General features: G+C 40.7%; 1 protein-coding gene across 3 annotated transcripts in view; it reads right to left on the reverse strand.

The window, feature by feature from the left end:
• The window catches only part of EGFR (epidermal growth factor receptor), a 157,536-nt gene that overhangs the window by 12,325 nt on the left and 128,715 nt on the right, over nucleotides 1-16,496 (reverse strand). For all 3 annotated transcript variants that reach the window (XM_021531481.2, XM_021531480.2, XM_021531482.2), the window contains exons 16-22: nucleotides 14,533-14,568; nucleotides 13,072-13,213; nucleotides 11,200-11,322; nucleotides 9,882-9,980; nucleotides 5,273-5,458; nucleotides 1,872-2,027; nucleotides 997-1,072 (exon numbers count right to left, since the gene is read on the reverse strand). In XM_021531481.2, the coding sequence (XP_021387156.1) occupies nucleotides 997-1,072; nucleotides 1,872-2,027; nucleotides 5,273-5,458; nucleotides 9,882-9,980; nucleotides 11,200-11,322; nucleotides 13,072-13,213; nucleotides 14,533-14,568 (818 nt within the window). The remainder of the gene's footprint in view (nucleotides 1-996; nucleotides 1,073-1,871; nucleotides 2,028-5,272; nucleotides 5,459-9,881; nucleotides 9,981-11,199; nucleotides 11,323-13,071; nucleotides 13,214-14,532; nucleotides 14,569-16,496) is intronic.

Below are 16,496 nucleotides of genomic sequence, written 5' to 3' on the forward strand. Positions count from 1 at the left end.
GGTTTTGCTTTCTTCCTTTTTTTTTTTTTTTTTTTTTTTTAATCTCAGCTAATATATTAGTGTTAAACATTCTACAAACTTCCTGGCCCCACAGAAAGGAAATGCAGGTTACTGTCTCTCAACTCCAACACAGCAAGCGGTTTTAAAAATGGAAGTTCTCTTTTTGTTTTAAAACAATCTCTCGGGAGACGAGCAAAAGCAGTTTTTGAAAGACACATAAACCAGCTGCGTAAGTGTCATTTGCTGACATACCATGGACTCTTGTGATGTAGCTGTTGTGATTGTCCAGTAGCTTAGGATACAAAACAAGATTTTGGATGCCAAGATACGTGAATGGATTAAGAAGACCAGAGGCTGTACTGTTTCAAAAAGGACATAGGATCTGACCATCTGCATTAAATATTTGCCAAGAATATAAGAGCCCGTGGGGGGGAAATTTTGCAATAGGTTGCTTTGAAAAGTTTCCTTTCTGCTCCTTTCTTTCAAGCTAGCTTTATAAATGATACCAAATACAAAATAAATTCTCCAAGGAGGTTATCACACTGCTTCCTTTCTAGCATCGTCCTCTCAGTACCAGGATAGCATAAGCATTTTTGGCTTCAGCAGAGTTACACTGATTGACACCAACTGATAACCTGGCCAGTGATTTTAAGTCCTCCAGTTATCCATCTCTATTGCCAACTCCATTATATTTCATGTGAAGCTGATGAAGAAATACTTTAACAGAACTTCAGCAAATTCAGAGTCTCCTACCTGTGGCTCCTTTCAGGGGAGGGCTCATTACCCAAAGCATATTCTGTGAAACATCTTACTCTCCACTCACATGCAGTTTCCTGGGGATTTTGCCTTGCTTAATAGGTGATTTGGGCACTGTGTTTATATAGTTGATCTCTTGTTCTTCTCACAATACAAAGTAAAAAGGCCAGTATAGAGTCACCAGCAAATTGTGAAATTTTCCAACACATCTGCCATAATTGTAACTGCTTTTAAACTCACCATAACTCCAGACATCACTTTGATGAGTGTAAATCCGATGTAAAATTGACTCCAATGCCATCCATTTAATAGGAACCTAGGAAAATTCACAAAGAATCCTTAAGAAGCTGACGCAAAATTTACCAGGGATATTTACCACCAGGTGGTGTGTAAATCAATAGTTTGGCTGCAGAAGGAAAAAACCCAAAAACAGTGAACAGAACTATCTGAATAGTAGAACAGGAAACTTGTAAGTTCCCCTATATTATTTTCATAGATTATGAAGAACCTGGAAACATATGGAATACTAGGTGTATCAGAAATATCTCTTACTAAACAGTTTTACAATGTTTTTAACAGTCAAATAACTACTTTTTAGCCATCTATCGAAACAGGACACAAATCCAGTCCTAGGCCACATGACTGATTTACACTCATATGGTTTCTATTTATGGCCTCTGCAATATTTGCAAGCAGCTTCTCTTTAATTTCTCAGCAGGACACATTCTCTCCATCAGCACGCAGTACAGCACAAAAGCATGTTGAACCAAGTCTGACAGGTCTTTCTTCTGCTATAAATATACAACATTCCCTTTCTCTTTATAAACTGCACAGTCTTATTGGTGTTGGCTACACTGATGAATTTTCCCAGACATTCTGGGTGGGAATTTCAAAAGCATTTGCTGCTCTGCTACCTCTGCTCCCTCTGCAGCCCCACTGGCCTAATGCTGCTTTGGCTGATTTCAGAGGACTTCCACAGGCTTCAAAGGCAGCACGCTGAGATGGCAGCTGAGAGCTTGGAAAAACACTCTCTTTTTCCCTCCCTTTGTTTGAGGCTTGTGTGCAAGCACAGACACCAGCAGATGCGCAGTAGTTCATTCTGCAGTGTGCTTTACCTTGCCTCCCTCAGCATGATACTCCTTCTCGTCTGCACCAAGCAGCTTTGCCAGCCCAAAGTCCGTGATTTTCACATGTTGAGGAGTCTTAACAAGGACGTTCCTGGCAGCAAGGTCACGGTGCACCAGGCGCCGTTCCTCCAGATAGTTCATTCCCTGCAATGTAACACAATGCTGGTCAGGTCTCGTGCACTTGGAGCTCGGACAGACAAGTCACCAAATCTCCTGCTTTGTGGTAACTACAGACACCACCATAAATTCGTGGTTAAGTTATCCCACCTGCACTCTCTATTTACATGATGTTTACTGCAGGGTGAGGATGAGTGTTACTATTGTAATATTATTGATTTTTACTATTACTCTCCAGGAGGCTTCTTATGGGTCCAGGCACTGGTGGAGTGATGAAGGAAAAAGACACAGTAGTGGGTAGAGTAGATAGTAGCAGGGCATCTGGATCCTTTGGGACTTAGTTCAAGAAATACAAAATCAGGATGGAACTTACAAATAAAGGCACGAGGCCTTCTTTTGGCTGCATTTGTGCAAACCCAATGAGTTCAGGACAGCACAGTACAGAGTTTAACTATCCCCTACCATTACGTACACACTCCAACCCTACAGAGAGTATTTAGACAATTACTCAAAGTTGCTCAAACTGTGTTTTATGACAGGCAGTGTACTCTGCCTTCTCCCTGCTAACAATGAAGCAGTCCACTGTGAAGGTAAAAATGGGGGAAAACCAAAATAATTCATTTTAAGTCTGAACTCAGAGTTGCATCCATTTTCCAGTCTTCTTTGAAAAAGGCAAGTTCTTTCAGTTTTACTGCCTCCCATGACTAGGCTGGTTTTGCCATAGCATATGTGGTTTTTTGGTATGACTATCTCTCAAGGAAGAATATAAGTAATTGTGCTGATTTGACTTCTAAAGCATAAATTTAACAGCTGCATTTCTGACCACAGAGATTACTCCCCTTTCCCTCAACACCAGTCTTTTGTTATATAGAAACAAAAAGTTAATGATTTCCAAGTTTCCTGCAATATCTTTTCCAAAACCCACTATTATTCCCATTCCATGCATTTCTGCTGGTGGTGGTTTATGCACTTGTATTTTTAGGAAGAGAATTGATAAAAAATTACTTTTAACTTATGAAGCACCAAAATGATCATGTTGATGTGATGGCAGAGGACTGGAGGGAATAATTGCCTTCTATCCTCCACCCACTTCCTAAGCCCACTTCTAAGCTGGACCACCATCGAATCCTCCTTCCAAGTCCCTCAGCAGAACTTCATCCATGCACTGCTAATGTTGCCAAAACAAACCACCCAAACAAACTGGCGCAGTGCCACTACGAGCGTGCACTGAATCACACAAATAGATCTTTAGCAAGAAGAGCTCTTGGAACAAAAACTTCTAAGCTGCTGACAGAAAACAGACTATCTTAAAAAAAATAAATTTCATAATCTAGCCCCAGTAGGACAAAAAAATGTCCTGCTAAAATAGACTTGCTGCAGAGGCTAATAAGACTCAGACCTACTGAAAGGGAGAATATCAGTGTCACACTAAGCTGTTTAGGGCACTGAAGGCTAAAGACTCGTGCACGTGCATAACCATACACTGAAAATGTTGAACTGCCAGTTTAGAAAGTTCAGCAAATCTTTAATTGTGTGCAGGCCTGGAGTTTAATCCATTTTTCATCACTAAGCATAAGACCTTTGTGTTCAAAGAGTTCCTTCACAATGTTTCTGCACATGGAACGTTTATGCTGTCTTAACATCTTGCCTGGAAGAGAGGACTCCATACCTCAGGAAAAGATAATGTTTATAAAAGATGCAAAGAAAACCTATTTTAAAGCTGTGAAAACAGTAACAAAAATAAGCTTCCCAGGGAACTTGCCTCCTGCTGGTTAGTTACCAGACATGTATTTGTTTCATTTTTTTTCCACTCATAAGTAAATTTTTAAAGAGTCAGAGAATGTTCAAAAATCTGGCATAACTTTATCAGAGTAGTAACACTAGACACATCAGTGGGAAAAAGCTGTACATAAGACTGATGAGTGCTTTGAGGAAACCTTCAGTGTGGAGCAGCACAAAGGAATAAGTTGAAGGTCAGGCATCACTGGCGAGGGTAGAAGTTGCTATGGGCAATTGTTGAACCGCCATGAAAAAAATCAAAGGAAAGCAAACAATTGTGAATGGCAACCTTTCAGGCAAGCAATGCCCCAAGGACCCATTTGGGGATACATTTTGTCACCTTAAAAATTAACAAGGAGAAGAAGGAGGAGGAGGGAAATATAGCCTCCAGTTCATCATCCAAAGAGACTGAAACCACGACAGAGAAGTAATTGATTTTAAACAAGAAAGCAAAATAGTCACAAAAAAAAAAGCAACTCACATCCCAGGTGGACACATAAATTAGATTTCACTTGTTATGGAGCACAATGTAAAAAAAGTACACTGAGATGAAAAATGTGCTCTATAGACATTTGGTGGATACATTTCTGAGGTCCTCAGCATGTTTCCTGAAAGCAAACCACAGCTGGGCAAGCCTGGCATGTACACAAGGCCTCAAGGGACCGATAAGTTTTTAAGTATGTGGTTTTCCTGCACACAGGCATTCCTGAAATAAAAAGCATTAAAGCAACCATGCTGTGTGGACACTGCCATCTCATATGACGAATCTCCAACAAATTGCACTTATTTTTTTGCCTGTTTTGCATTGTTCTTCCTAGCTTGCAAATAGCTAACCACCATCCAAACACAGCATATTGCTGCTAAGGACTAGAGGCTGTATTGCAGTTCTTTTGCTGCTCTTTGGCAAACAGTACCAGGTGTGATAATGAGTCTTTTATGGCCACTGCAGTTAGCTTACAGATCCCAGCTCAGCACCTATGAATTACAGAATAGCTCCGGGGTGCCTGAATGCCTTTTGGTGAAAGCCAGCCTGAGCAAAGATGGAGCTGATATTCAGTAGTCAGCAGCTCTGATCCCTGGCCTTGGAGATTTCAGCATTAAACTCTCCTAGGCACACAAGAAGATGTATTCAACATCACTGTCCTGTGACATAGCCCGAAGAAATCCACTGATGGAAGCAGCATTCTGCTATGGAAATTGACAAATTCTTCTACTGCCTTCCCTACTGCCTGTGCTGCATCACATTTGCATAGCATTATCCTTTCAATACCAGGTGCTTGGTTTGGACATAAATGTCTAGGTTTTTTAAGCTGCCTAGAAGCATTTTGAAGAATAGTTAGTGTTTGCTTATCAGCATGAAAATAGAAAATTGTTCAAGAAAAGGTAACTGCTACTGCCTAGGATCCAGGTGGTGAAACAAAGATTTGCAGACAGGTAGTTACATGCTGTCAGATTTCTGAGTTTTAAATGATCTGGAGTTTTGGTCTGCTCACCTTTGCAATCTGCACACACCAGTTGAGGAGATACTGAGAGCCGATGTTGTCCTTGTGCTCTCGGATGTAATCCAGGAGACAGCCAAAAGGCATCAGCTGTGTGATGAGCTGAACAGTTGAAGTGAGGCAGATTCCCAACAAGCGACACACATGAGGATTGTCAACACTAGCCATCACATAAGCTTCCTGAGAAGAAAAGCAAAAAAAGAAATGTGAAACACTCCTTTTGGCATGACACAAATATTTGGAAGCAGTTTAAAATAAGTTGGTCATCCAAGAAGTTGCTAAAATACTATATGCAAACACTGTGTCTCATATTACATACAAAATACACATATTTCCCACTCTGTGGATTGACTATTTTCCATTCAGTGGAATGTCCAGATTTTGAACATCAAATCAGCACTGAGATGCCACAGAAAAGCCAGTCTCACTACTGTACACAAAGCAAACATTGGACACAATGTTTGGGAGAATAAATTGGACACAGTCCTGGGAGAATAAAACTTACAGACAAGGAGGAATTAATAAATTGAACATCAACTGGAAGCTGATGGGATGTCATAATTTTGAGCACCTAATTGCAAGGGCAACACATTTTATGAACGTGTGTCATCTGGCTTTTTTCCCCCACAGATGTTTTAATGAAAATGTCTGGAAATCAGTATTTTTGAGAATTCTGCTCCCCTGTCAAGGTTGGTTCTAACCCAGAAAGTCAAAGTTGTCATCTAGAATGTGACTGAAAGTCTCATTCTTTAAGAGACCATGTTCCTCTTGACCATGTTGTTCTTCATTCAATGTCAAACCAAATAGATATAATGATCAGTTCACAGCTTTAGAAGCCTGAATACTTGTTTTTATGTAATAACGGTGAAAATACTGCCCTCAATTGGGAAAGCTGTTTAAGACTCATATAGCAATGTAAATTATACTAGGAAGGTACTTGGAACGTGGGAACCCAAGGATCACAGACCTTTTAGTCAACTGGAATTTTGGGGTTTAGTTTCATAAATATGTGAAAAACTGTTTTTTTCAAATACGAGTACACCCTGTGTAGCTTTAGGTACCTATCTACAACACCCAAGATACCTCCTCTTCTTTTGTTCTTCTGTGGGAAGGGAAAGACCCCCTCAGAGGCTGGTTCAAATACATTATTTAATATGGCCATGGGGTAAAAATTCCTGATCTCATGGTTTTGTGTGTAAGAACTACTTATAGATTGAAATTTGAGATCTGTATTTATACTCAAATCCATGGTCAAGTACCAGCTCAAAGAATGGATTCCAGGGGAAAAAAATTAGAGCTGCAGTTGCTTGGTTTCTTTAATTAACTTTTTGTCTGATTTTCAGTATGTCACTTTTAGATATTTTAAAAGTTGTTTGATTGAAAAGCAACACAAGGGGAAATGAATGGGAACTTTTCCATTCAGTGAGCAGGTCAGCATCTTGATTCAGCATCTGGAGTAACACCTAACTAATCACCTCTTGGCAATTCAGGCTAGCAGTCCCCCAAAGTCTAAAATCATAGTGAAGACATGGATAGCACAAGGGAAAGAGCAAATCTGCTCTTTCTAAAAGCTTAAAAAAATAGTACTTTAGTCATCATCTAGCAAACATTCCACAGGTGTCACATAGCTCCACAGCTGGTAAGAACTATTATTAAGCAAAGTTATTAAGGTAATGACGTTCAAGAAATAAGCAACCCCACTTCTTAAGCAATACTTTCTGGCCTCTGTGTTGTTGCTTAATGGGCCAGCAAAACATGATGTAATGCAGCCTCTTTTGAGGTACTAGTTCTGCATTTTGTATCCTTGGAGCCCTCAGAATGAAAATGGCCTCCAGGCAGACAGGTTAAACAGGACCTCCACCAGAATTAGTAAGAGCTCCTCAACCTACTGCATATGTTGGCACACCATTGAAAAACAGCCCTCTGCCATGGATAGCACTGCTTGTGTGGGCTAGCTCAAGGAAAGACAAAGCAGGAACACAATCTGCTATTCAGTTTGTATATATTTGTGGCATCATTTGTTAGAGATTCTTGGAAATTTGTTATCCAATACTCAGACATAAGCAGAGACCAAAACAACTTCATTTCCCTATGCTTCCAAACTGAGCCATTGTAATGATGAAGGATGCCTTGCTTCCTGCTGGGATTCAGATCCGTATTGTATTCATTCTGGCAGGGCAGGGTGGGGGGAAAGACTGCAGAGTAGGAGCTGCTCTCGCTGCCCATCTGCCACGCTGCCCACGCGGGGCTGACCGGGGGCTGAGCACCGGGACGCCGCAGGAGCAGGGTGGGCGTTTGGGCCACACAGCCTTCGGAGAGAATCCAAGTGTTGACACTGCCTCTTCCATTTGATACTGCAAGGGAAAATAGGCCACTGCCTCCTCCTTGAAGAAAGCAGAACAGAGCTATTGTGTGGTTGTGGGTCCCTCTAAGTAGCCCAAGACATTAAAGTGGGTCTTTGTTTCAACTGTTTATCTTGGAAATCTCTTTGGGTGCGCTCTGACCTGCTCCAAGTATGCTTGGTATTTAACAACAACCTTCTAAATTAACCCTACCCTAATAGTCAGCCAGAGCTTGCCTGGATTTTAAGAGCTAAAGCTGCTGTGCTTGTTTTATACCTAGTGTGATTCTGTAAGACAAATAATCTTTAATTAAACATCATTATCTTTGAGGTTCCAGTGACCTTGGAAAATTGGTTGTGTAGCAAAAATCTGTTTTGAAAAGTGCTTTTGGAGTCATCCCTCTGGCTTCTTTAACTAGTTTTGTATTTTTTGAAATTTAGTTCTGAAATACAGAGTTCCACCAACCAAATTATCTAAAAATTAACAGGACTGGAAAAGCAAGATGTTTTTGTTAAGCATCTTAATTCAAAGGAAAAGATAATGTGGGGATTTGATACAGAAATTTCTTTTAGAAGAGAAAGCACTTTGATACCACTGAAGAACACATAGTCCCTGAATCTACTGTCCTGTCCAGTGATCTTGATCTGCTGAAGGAAGGATGAAATACTGTAGGCTTGTTGACTAACCCTTCCTCCAGGATACATGCTTTCAGGAATTTAATGCAGTTAAGTCCAAAGCATCCTTTGTGAACACTGTGTTATGCTCCTTAGCACTGTGAAGAGCAAACTGTGGGGCAGAACTGAGGGCAGGCAGCTGAGCAGCATCTCTGTTAGCTCCTCAATGCAGGGAATGCCAGTGGGAAGGATCACAGGTAGATGAGGGGCAGGAATGAAGGCCACATAGGTAGGGACCTGGGGAAGGGCTGAGACTTGTCTGTAGTCTAACTAAACTTAAACCAAAATGGATGTTGCTTCCTGTATGGATTTGGAGATGGCCCACCAATTCTTCTGCACTGCTGCAATATACCTATCAATCATATGGTGCATAACACACAACCTGTTGAAGCAGAGCAATGTATTGGAATAACACTGTTTATTCAGGGTGATTTGAAAAATCCAGTGACCTTTATTATCGACAGTAGCACAAGTGGTGGTTTGTTCACAGGCGTTTATCCTGAGACTTCTCACTACAAGGATGGACTTTTTGTCAAGATCCTCAACCATCTGAGATGAACCTTCCTACCTGAGGTGTCATTTACTGGCCAAAACTGGACTTAAAATAAAAAACCCTTCTAAATTCAGTCCCTACCAAAATGAAAAAAAAGTTCCACAATATTCCCCACGGCTGAAGGGGGAATCAAGCACCTGTGTGCTTGATTAACAACAACATCGATTCCTGACAAACCGGTCAATTTGGGACGTAATAGGGACAGGACAGAAAGACAAACAGACATACTCTTCTTGTTGCTTAAGACTGAACCACAGCATGGGAAATCTGACGTTACACTGAACTTCTGAGTGAACTTCTCCTCACTCAGCAGTCTCCTTTCCTTGTACACAAATTTATATATCCTTGGTGCTGTATGTTCCATGGCTTTGGATCTAGTTAAGATTTTCATAAACTCCAGGTTCAGAAAACTTTGTATTTACGACTTTGGCTCACTCATTGTAAACTCAACCATTTATGAACTCCTAAATCAGTGTCCCATAGCCTTTTCTCCTGTTTTCTGAAGCTATATAACCAAACAATAAAATAAAAATCCCAAGCTTCTTTTATAAGGTGAGATAATTTCTTGCATTCTATGGCAGAGAAATCAGACAGCTGGAATTTTTAAATTTTATTCTGAGTTTATAGTTAATTTAATTCTATTTAATCAAGCAACTAGTTTATGACAATCCACAGTATTCATAAATCATTAGGTCTGCTGTTATTTGGCTTAGCTGTACCACCATAATGACAATGAAAGCTACAGCTTAAGGCCTGAAATATCAGCTTAAAAAAAAAAAAAAGAATTAGTTGTAAATGTATGGTCCTAACTACTCCTTAGGTACTACCCCACGAGTATAAAATCTGTATTTCAATTGAGTTCATGAGAGACCTAAAGCACTTCACAGACTGCAAAGTGCAGAACTTCTAGATGGACAATTGAGTTTAGGATGCAAAATATTTCTTCCCACACAAATTCCTGAAACCCCTCTAGTTGTTAGAGAAGAAAATCCACAGACCACTGACAACTTGAGAAAATAAACATGAAAACTCACATCAAGTATTTCCTTGTTGGCTTTTGGTGATGTAGCCTCTCTCAACTCTTTAATAGCAACAGGAATTTTAACCTTTTCTCCTTCTGGGATCCAAAGTCCCTACCAAAAAAGAAGTACAAAGAATTATTCAGTCTCATACCTAACAGGTTAATTCTTACAGTTACATATATATTTTACATCTTCTGAGTAGACTTAAATATTCTGAGCAATGGAAAGACATGACAGACAACAAAAACATGCAACAAATGTGTCTTGTGGGTATTACCAAATTCCTGTTAATGGGGTGGTACTTATTTTTCAGTCATCTCTACCATACTTTCTTGAAAAAACATGTTCATTACTATGCCTGTGCAAATAGCCCAGGAAATGCATAAAGAGCTATTTTTTGTGGATGGAAATCTAACTAATTAGAGCATCACAGCAACTGCATGTGCAAAACCTTGCCACTTCCAATTTTTAAGTCATGGGATGAAAATAACTTGCATTTTCTCATTAAAACCAGATGGCACCTATACTGTATAAATAATCCAGTCATATACATGCAGTGGTAGGGAAGTCTGTGCCCCACTGGTGCAGTGCTCTATATCTAAAGTGTCAGGAGGCCATTTAGGCAGGTCAATAGTGTGGCACTGTGAGGAGATGCTGCTGAAATCCCCAGCAGTGCAGGTGCACATCTTGTTGTGCCCCTGAAGTTCCTAATCATAGCTGGAAGCCTGATTCAGAATATAGAGCTTTATAAAGAAATACAGGAATCTAAAGTTAATGAAAAAGCCTAAAACACATACCCTGAATAAAAGGAGTAGCACAGAAAAGTGTAACTTGATGAAGCAGCACAGAGGATAAACAAATACCAAGAGAAAAATAACTTGTGAATCTACACAACTGAAGGTGTGCACTTTCACACATATGAATCAGTTCTAATAAAAGAATGATTAAAAATTATCAAAATAAGATCCTAGATGACACAGAAAAATGGCTTTGCACTGAACTAACCAGAGTGTGTTTATTTTTCTTCTAATGTTTATAGTGGGGTGTATTTGACTGTGGTAGTTTTTAAGTCAAGATCTTTGTTCTCCAGGTTCAGCAAAGTATGACTTTAGCAACATTTTATGTAAACCTTCTCCTGTTAACCAATTTCTAACAAAACTAATGACAATTGAGTAATCTCTCTACCCTTTAATGGATAGATACATGCTATAAAATCTAGTTTAAAAAAAAAATCCACACAATGATCAAAGTTCCATGTTCCTGCTTTCTTTGAGTGGTTTCTGCTGGAGGGAGCAGGAAGAAAAGGGGAATAGAAAAACTATGACCTTACCTTATATACAGTGCCAAAAGCTCCAGAGCCTAAAACTTTGACCTTTTTAAATTCTGTTTCCTTTAAAATTCTCAGATGAGCCTGGTTTGGTGCCTCCCCACTGGGTGTCAGTGGTTCAACAAGCTGGTGTAGAGAGAAGATGATGTTAGATGGTTACACGGTCTGGAAAGTTGAACACTTTGGGGAAGCAAATAAATCCTTCCTTTAAAATGATCAACATTTGATTCCATGTGGAGTTTTCAGGAGGATAGCTCTGCTCTGACTTGTAGGAATAAATACCTGCTCCAATAAATACCTGCACCTGTATTTTTAGGTCCCTCATCCACTAATCTGTTCAAAGTGGTGCTTTCCGCTCCAAAAATCAAGCACAGAGTGGCAACTGCCATTTTGAAGGAGAATGAAGGAATGCCTCTTCTCAAATGGAGGCTATGACTTCAAAGCCTTGAAACACATGGCATGAAAAAGAATATAATTACCACAGATGCTAAAGGAGATTATTTTTGTTTTGAACTTGTGAATAAATTATTAAAATGTTTAAAATAATGGGAAAGAATCACCTGCACTCTTTCATGTCTGCTCTTGTTTAACAGGACAAAATTCCCATGGTACTAGTTGTTCCCCCAAATCATGTGTTATACAAGCAGCAATTGAAACTCTGAAAGTGATTCTTTACTCAAACAAAAAAGGATGTTGAATTGCCTATTGATTTTTTTTCAAAATATTATCTCAACCTTATTGCAAACAGTAGTAGTGCCCTCCAAATATATTTAATGCTTTTATGATGCATAAGTCAGCTTTTTCCTTAGTGTTTTTCCTTTTGCTTTTTCTTCAAATAAAACCATATTTAGCTAGATTCAATCTGATTTTAGAGGACCAGCAGCCTCTCTGTTGTGATGAAATATCCTCATTTTGAGGAGTCCAGAGGATACAATATGAACTGAGCACAAACTGAACTCTACTATCACAACTGCAGAATACGGTAGTATGTAAAATATAGTTTCACAGTGCAATGAAAAACAAGCCAGCTTGTCTTTTACTTTTTTTTTTTTTTTTTTTAAGAATATTAGCAACTGACTCTGCAAAGCTGGCAAGTAGAGAAAGAAGCTGCAATCGGATTTTAGCAGAATGTTAAAAACATTTGGCTAATTTACTAGAACCAGACTAGAAAGAGAAGGGGCTAACCACACAGGAGCAGCTTCCGCCCAGGATTAGGAATTTTACTGTGTATGAGGTATCTAGAGGGTGATGCTGTAATGCACACAAAGCTATGCAAAGAACAAAAAAGCAGTGCAGAAACCTTGTTCATAACCAACAGGGTGAACCCTTCACTTTGAAGGCTTTGTGGGCTTTTTGTGCTCAAAACAAACCAAAGACAAGACACAAATACTTCCTCAATTCCTTTCCCTCCTCTCCTGTTTTTCCACAGGATCAGGCACGCACCTGATCAAGGGGGTAAAATTTTCAAAAGCACGCCAAGCTGCCAGAGCAGCCTCAAGGCTTGTCTGGAGGGACACACGATTTGAGGCTGGAGGTCTACACAGGAAGGTAGTAAGGACCAGCAAACACATTGCACCTCAACCTGAATGTGGAGTTTTTTCTGAGCAGACAATCTCAATGGCTTTCTTTGGGATCGAGACATCCAAATCCCTTAAACATTTCACGAATTACATGCAGAGAGATCAGATTTGAGATTGCGAAGGTGTTGGGTGCATGCCGCTGCTTTCCTGAGTAGCGTGGCAACCGCCTCGTTTCTCATCCCGAGGGATTGCTGAGTTACAAGGATGCAGGGCACAGACGCAGGGTGCTCTAACCCTGGCACGAGGCGGAGGACACCCAGGGGCCCAGCCGAGGCCGGGAGCAGGCAGTGCTCACCTCCCTCTCCTGCAGCAGCCGGCGCAGGGTGCGCTTCCTGACGATGTGGCGCCGCCGCAGGTACAGGCCAATGCCCAGCCCCACCACCACCAGGCACAGGAGCCCTCCGACAACACCGGCTGCGATAGACGGGATCTTGGAGCTGCAGCACAGGAGCGGGTGCAGAAAGAGGAGAAGGATCTTAGGTGTTAGATTTTAAAGAAGCCCTACAGATGTCGCAGGGAGCCTTATGTTTCAATCAAACACAGACTCTGGACACACACATAAGCCTATCTGACATGTCAGATTGCTTGGGCACCTGCATTTTTAAAGTCCCTCATCCAGTAATCTGTTCAAAGTGATGCTTAATTACCATCTGGGCATGAACTACAAGTCTTCATTCTTCCCCCAAAGTCACAATGGGAACTGATCCTCATAGCTTAAGTGAGGGATTTCTCCTCCTTCCAACAAACCCACCAAGTGTGTGAGCATCCCTAGGTGTGCCAGCTGTGGGCAGCCCATGTGTGATCAGAGACACGAAGCATGTGGAGAGAAGGCCTCTCAGAAAGGCACAGACAGCTGTGATACCAGCAATGCAGCTGAATATGTACAGTGGGAATTATTGGGGGGAGCATGCTCTAAGTGAATGTCAGATCATCTGTCTTCTTTACAAGTACAAATGTCTGAAACCAGGTATTGCATCCCATTCCCACTGTACACACAGATTGCTGCCTCTTTATTAGTGCCTGAGTAATTGCAAATTTAAGTTGAGAAGAAAAACCTGTTTTCCAAGGTTGTTTTTTGGTAAGCACTTAAGAGATTCTTCCCAGCATTTTTTTAAGTTGCCCCAGGAATTACTATTAAATGCAGTCACTTTTTAACAATACTTATAGACTGAATTTATCTTGCCATAGCATGACGTTGTGGCCAGAAACTAAATCCCTCTCTCTCAGTCAGAGAAGACTGTTTGTTGCATGACCTCGAGCACATCATGAAGCCAAACAGTGTGATACAAGATCTAGTCTGAGTGTGACAAATGAGAATCCATCTGGGCACACAGTATTTGGAGATGTGCAGATCACAGGGCTGGAAAAGACCCTCTGCATCTCTGAGTCTCCTGTAACACAATTAACTATATCAGTCCTAAACATATTTCTCTCTGCCCTTAATCCTTTCTTTTTCCATCCCCTCCTTTTATTCTTTAGTAACAGATCCCTGGTATCACCTTGACAAAAATTATAGGCAGAACACCATTTTGAAGAATTGTGCCAGTAGCAATATTTCTCAGTTCTTTAAGCCATTTTTATAGCTCTGAGCCTGCTCTAATCTGTCACTTCCCTGTACACACCTGAAGACTCTAGTCCCAGCCTTGCAGTGTCCAGTGTGGAAATGTAAACACACACACACACACACACACACACACACACACACACACACATTCTTTCCAGCTCTGCCATTAATTGTAGCAAATGAAATACTCACCCATTTGGACAGCCTTCAAGACCCGGCCCCTTGCACCTGTAAAAACAAATGAATGTTACAAACATAGTAGCTCTGGCCTACATACTTCTGTAAATCCAACTAAGAAGAGTGCTACTTATTTGAAAGTTTCAGAGCAGTCCTAGTGTTAACATGGGAATTAATATACTCATACATTCCATTAAATATCAGTCGACAACCTTGCTCCAAAATCTTTTGTCTAGAGAAATAGCTATGCTGCACATTTAGTTTAAAGAATGTTTTAAAAGAATTTTTAGCATGTGGTAGAAGTGGGGGAGGACACAGATTCACAAAATTCACGGATTTCCTATCTCTGTGCCCAAGGCTGACTGTGGAGGAGGACAGAAGTAGCCTCCTCCTCCTATACAGACAGAATACATGTGGAAACATGTCATTGCAGACCCTCCTGCATAATCCTTGTTTCATGATAAGGTAAAGATTTCAATTTCCAAACTTTCTATTTCAAATAAAAAATTGGGTAGCAGATACATGGACTTCCATCAAAAAATGGGACTTGACAGCACTCTCTCAGGTTACAGTTTGCTGGCACGTGTACATGGTATTTTTCCTTTAGAATCCAAAGTCTTATGTTACTGGTAATGTAAACAGGTACAATTGTTATCCAGAGAGCCAGGAACGACTAGCAAATCATTCACCCTCCATTTGAGTTTAAAATGCTAAAATTTTGGCAGCGCAGTGCAAAAAAAAACACAGATGAAAACAGTGACTGCGTTCACTTGATGGTCTAATGAGTGTGAGAGGCACAGCATTCCCAAGTGCTGCTGGGCTATAAGATGTATGCACTTCATGGGAATTGTGGTCTTTGTGGTGTCTACTGAGGAAGGAGAGCATGACTGAGAGGGTGACATCACCTCTAGAAAACAGAGCACAGGAAAGGAGTAAAGTCCAGTTTGTGGTATCCGCTCCCTGTGCTGACTTAAAGAAACTGGATCATCTAAAAACAATTCCAGAGGAGGTCAAGTAGGGGGTAAGGAGTGAGCCCATGCCAGGAAAACTGCTCTGGAATCCCTCTCACTGACAGGAAGAACCAAAAACATTTCAAAATGCCAGGTAGAGTTGCAGATCTTCTCTTGTAACTAGGACTAGGTCTGGGGAAGGAAGAGGTGAAGCAACTACTCTTTTTATTGGGTTTTAGTTAGTTTGTTTGTTTTCATTACTCGGATCTTTCCCTATGTATTTGTCCTGTTTATGGGCCAACACAGTGCTCCAAGACCCAGCATCTTGAAGGTCTTGTAAGTTCACTGGGCTCCCATACAAGAATGTGCATCCTAGGGTCCTGAACATGCTGGAAGTGCTGTGCATACCAATTCCTGAAAGCCTTGTTAGCTTTCCTACCAGCATACAGTTTGTTTTGTTTGCTCAGTTGTGTAACTAAGCACAGAGAGGCTGCAGGTGCAAAACAGAGCCACCAGCTTCCTTATCATCAGGGGAGGCAGATCTTGCCTCGGGCTTCTCTCTTCAGGTGCTCAGTGGAAAACTGACCTAGTACTCCAGACCTCAACCAGTCATGGTCTACCTCCCAGATATGAATTTCTAATACAACAAAACATGTGCAGCTGGTCTTGGTAAGAATGTGAAATTAGAAGACCTGACCTAATTTCAGAATATGATTACTGTCCCTCAAAGTACCTCTTTCTCAAAATTCTGGTTTGCCATGCCACTTTAAGATGGCAAGCTCTCTATGTGCTTCCTAACAGCAAACAAAACTGGCTGAGGGGATTGTAGCTAGAGTCTGAGGAATGACTGACGAGTTCTTCTCTTACATATCAAAGTAGAAGCAGGAGAACTGTAGATTTTTATCAGTTCCCTTCCTTTTCCCCCACAAATCCATCAATATCAAGTCTTGCAGAATAAAGTAAAAAGGTGTTTGGGAAGAAATAGAGAGATCAACTTGTGCTTTTCAAATCCCACTTGGTTTTCTGATT

The sequence above is a fragment of the Lonchura striata genome, chromosome 1 (genome assembly GCF_046129695.1).
Source record: "Lonchura striata isolate bLonStr1 chromosome 1, bLonStr1.mat, whole genome shotgun sequence".
NCBI classification, from domain to species: Eukaryota; Metazoa; Chordata; class Aves; order Passeriformes; family Estrildidae; genus Lonchura; species Lonchura striata.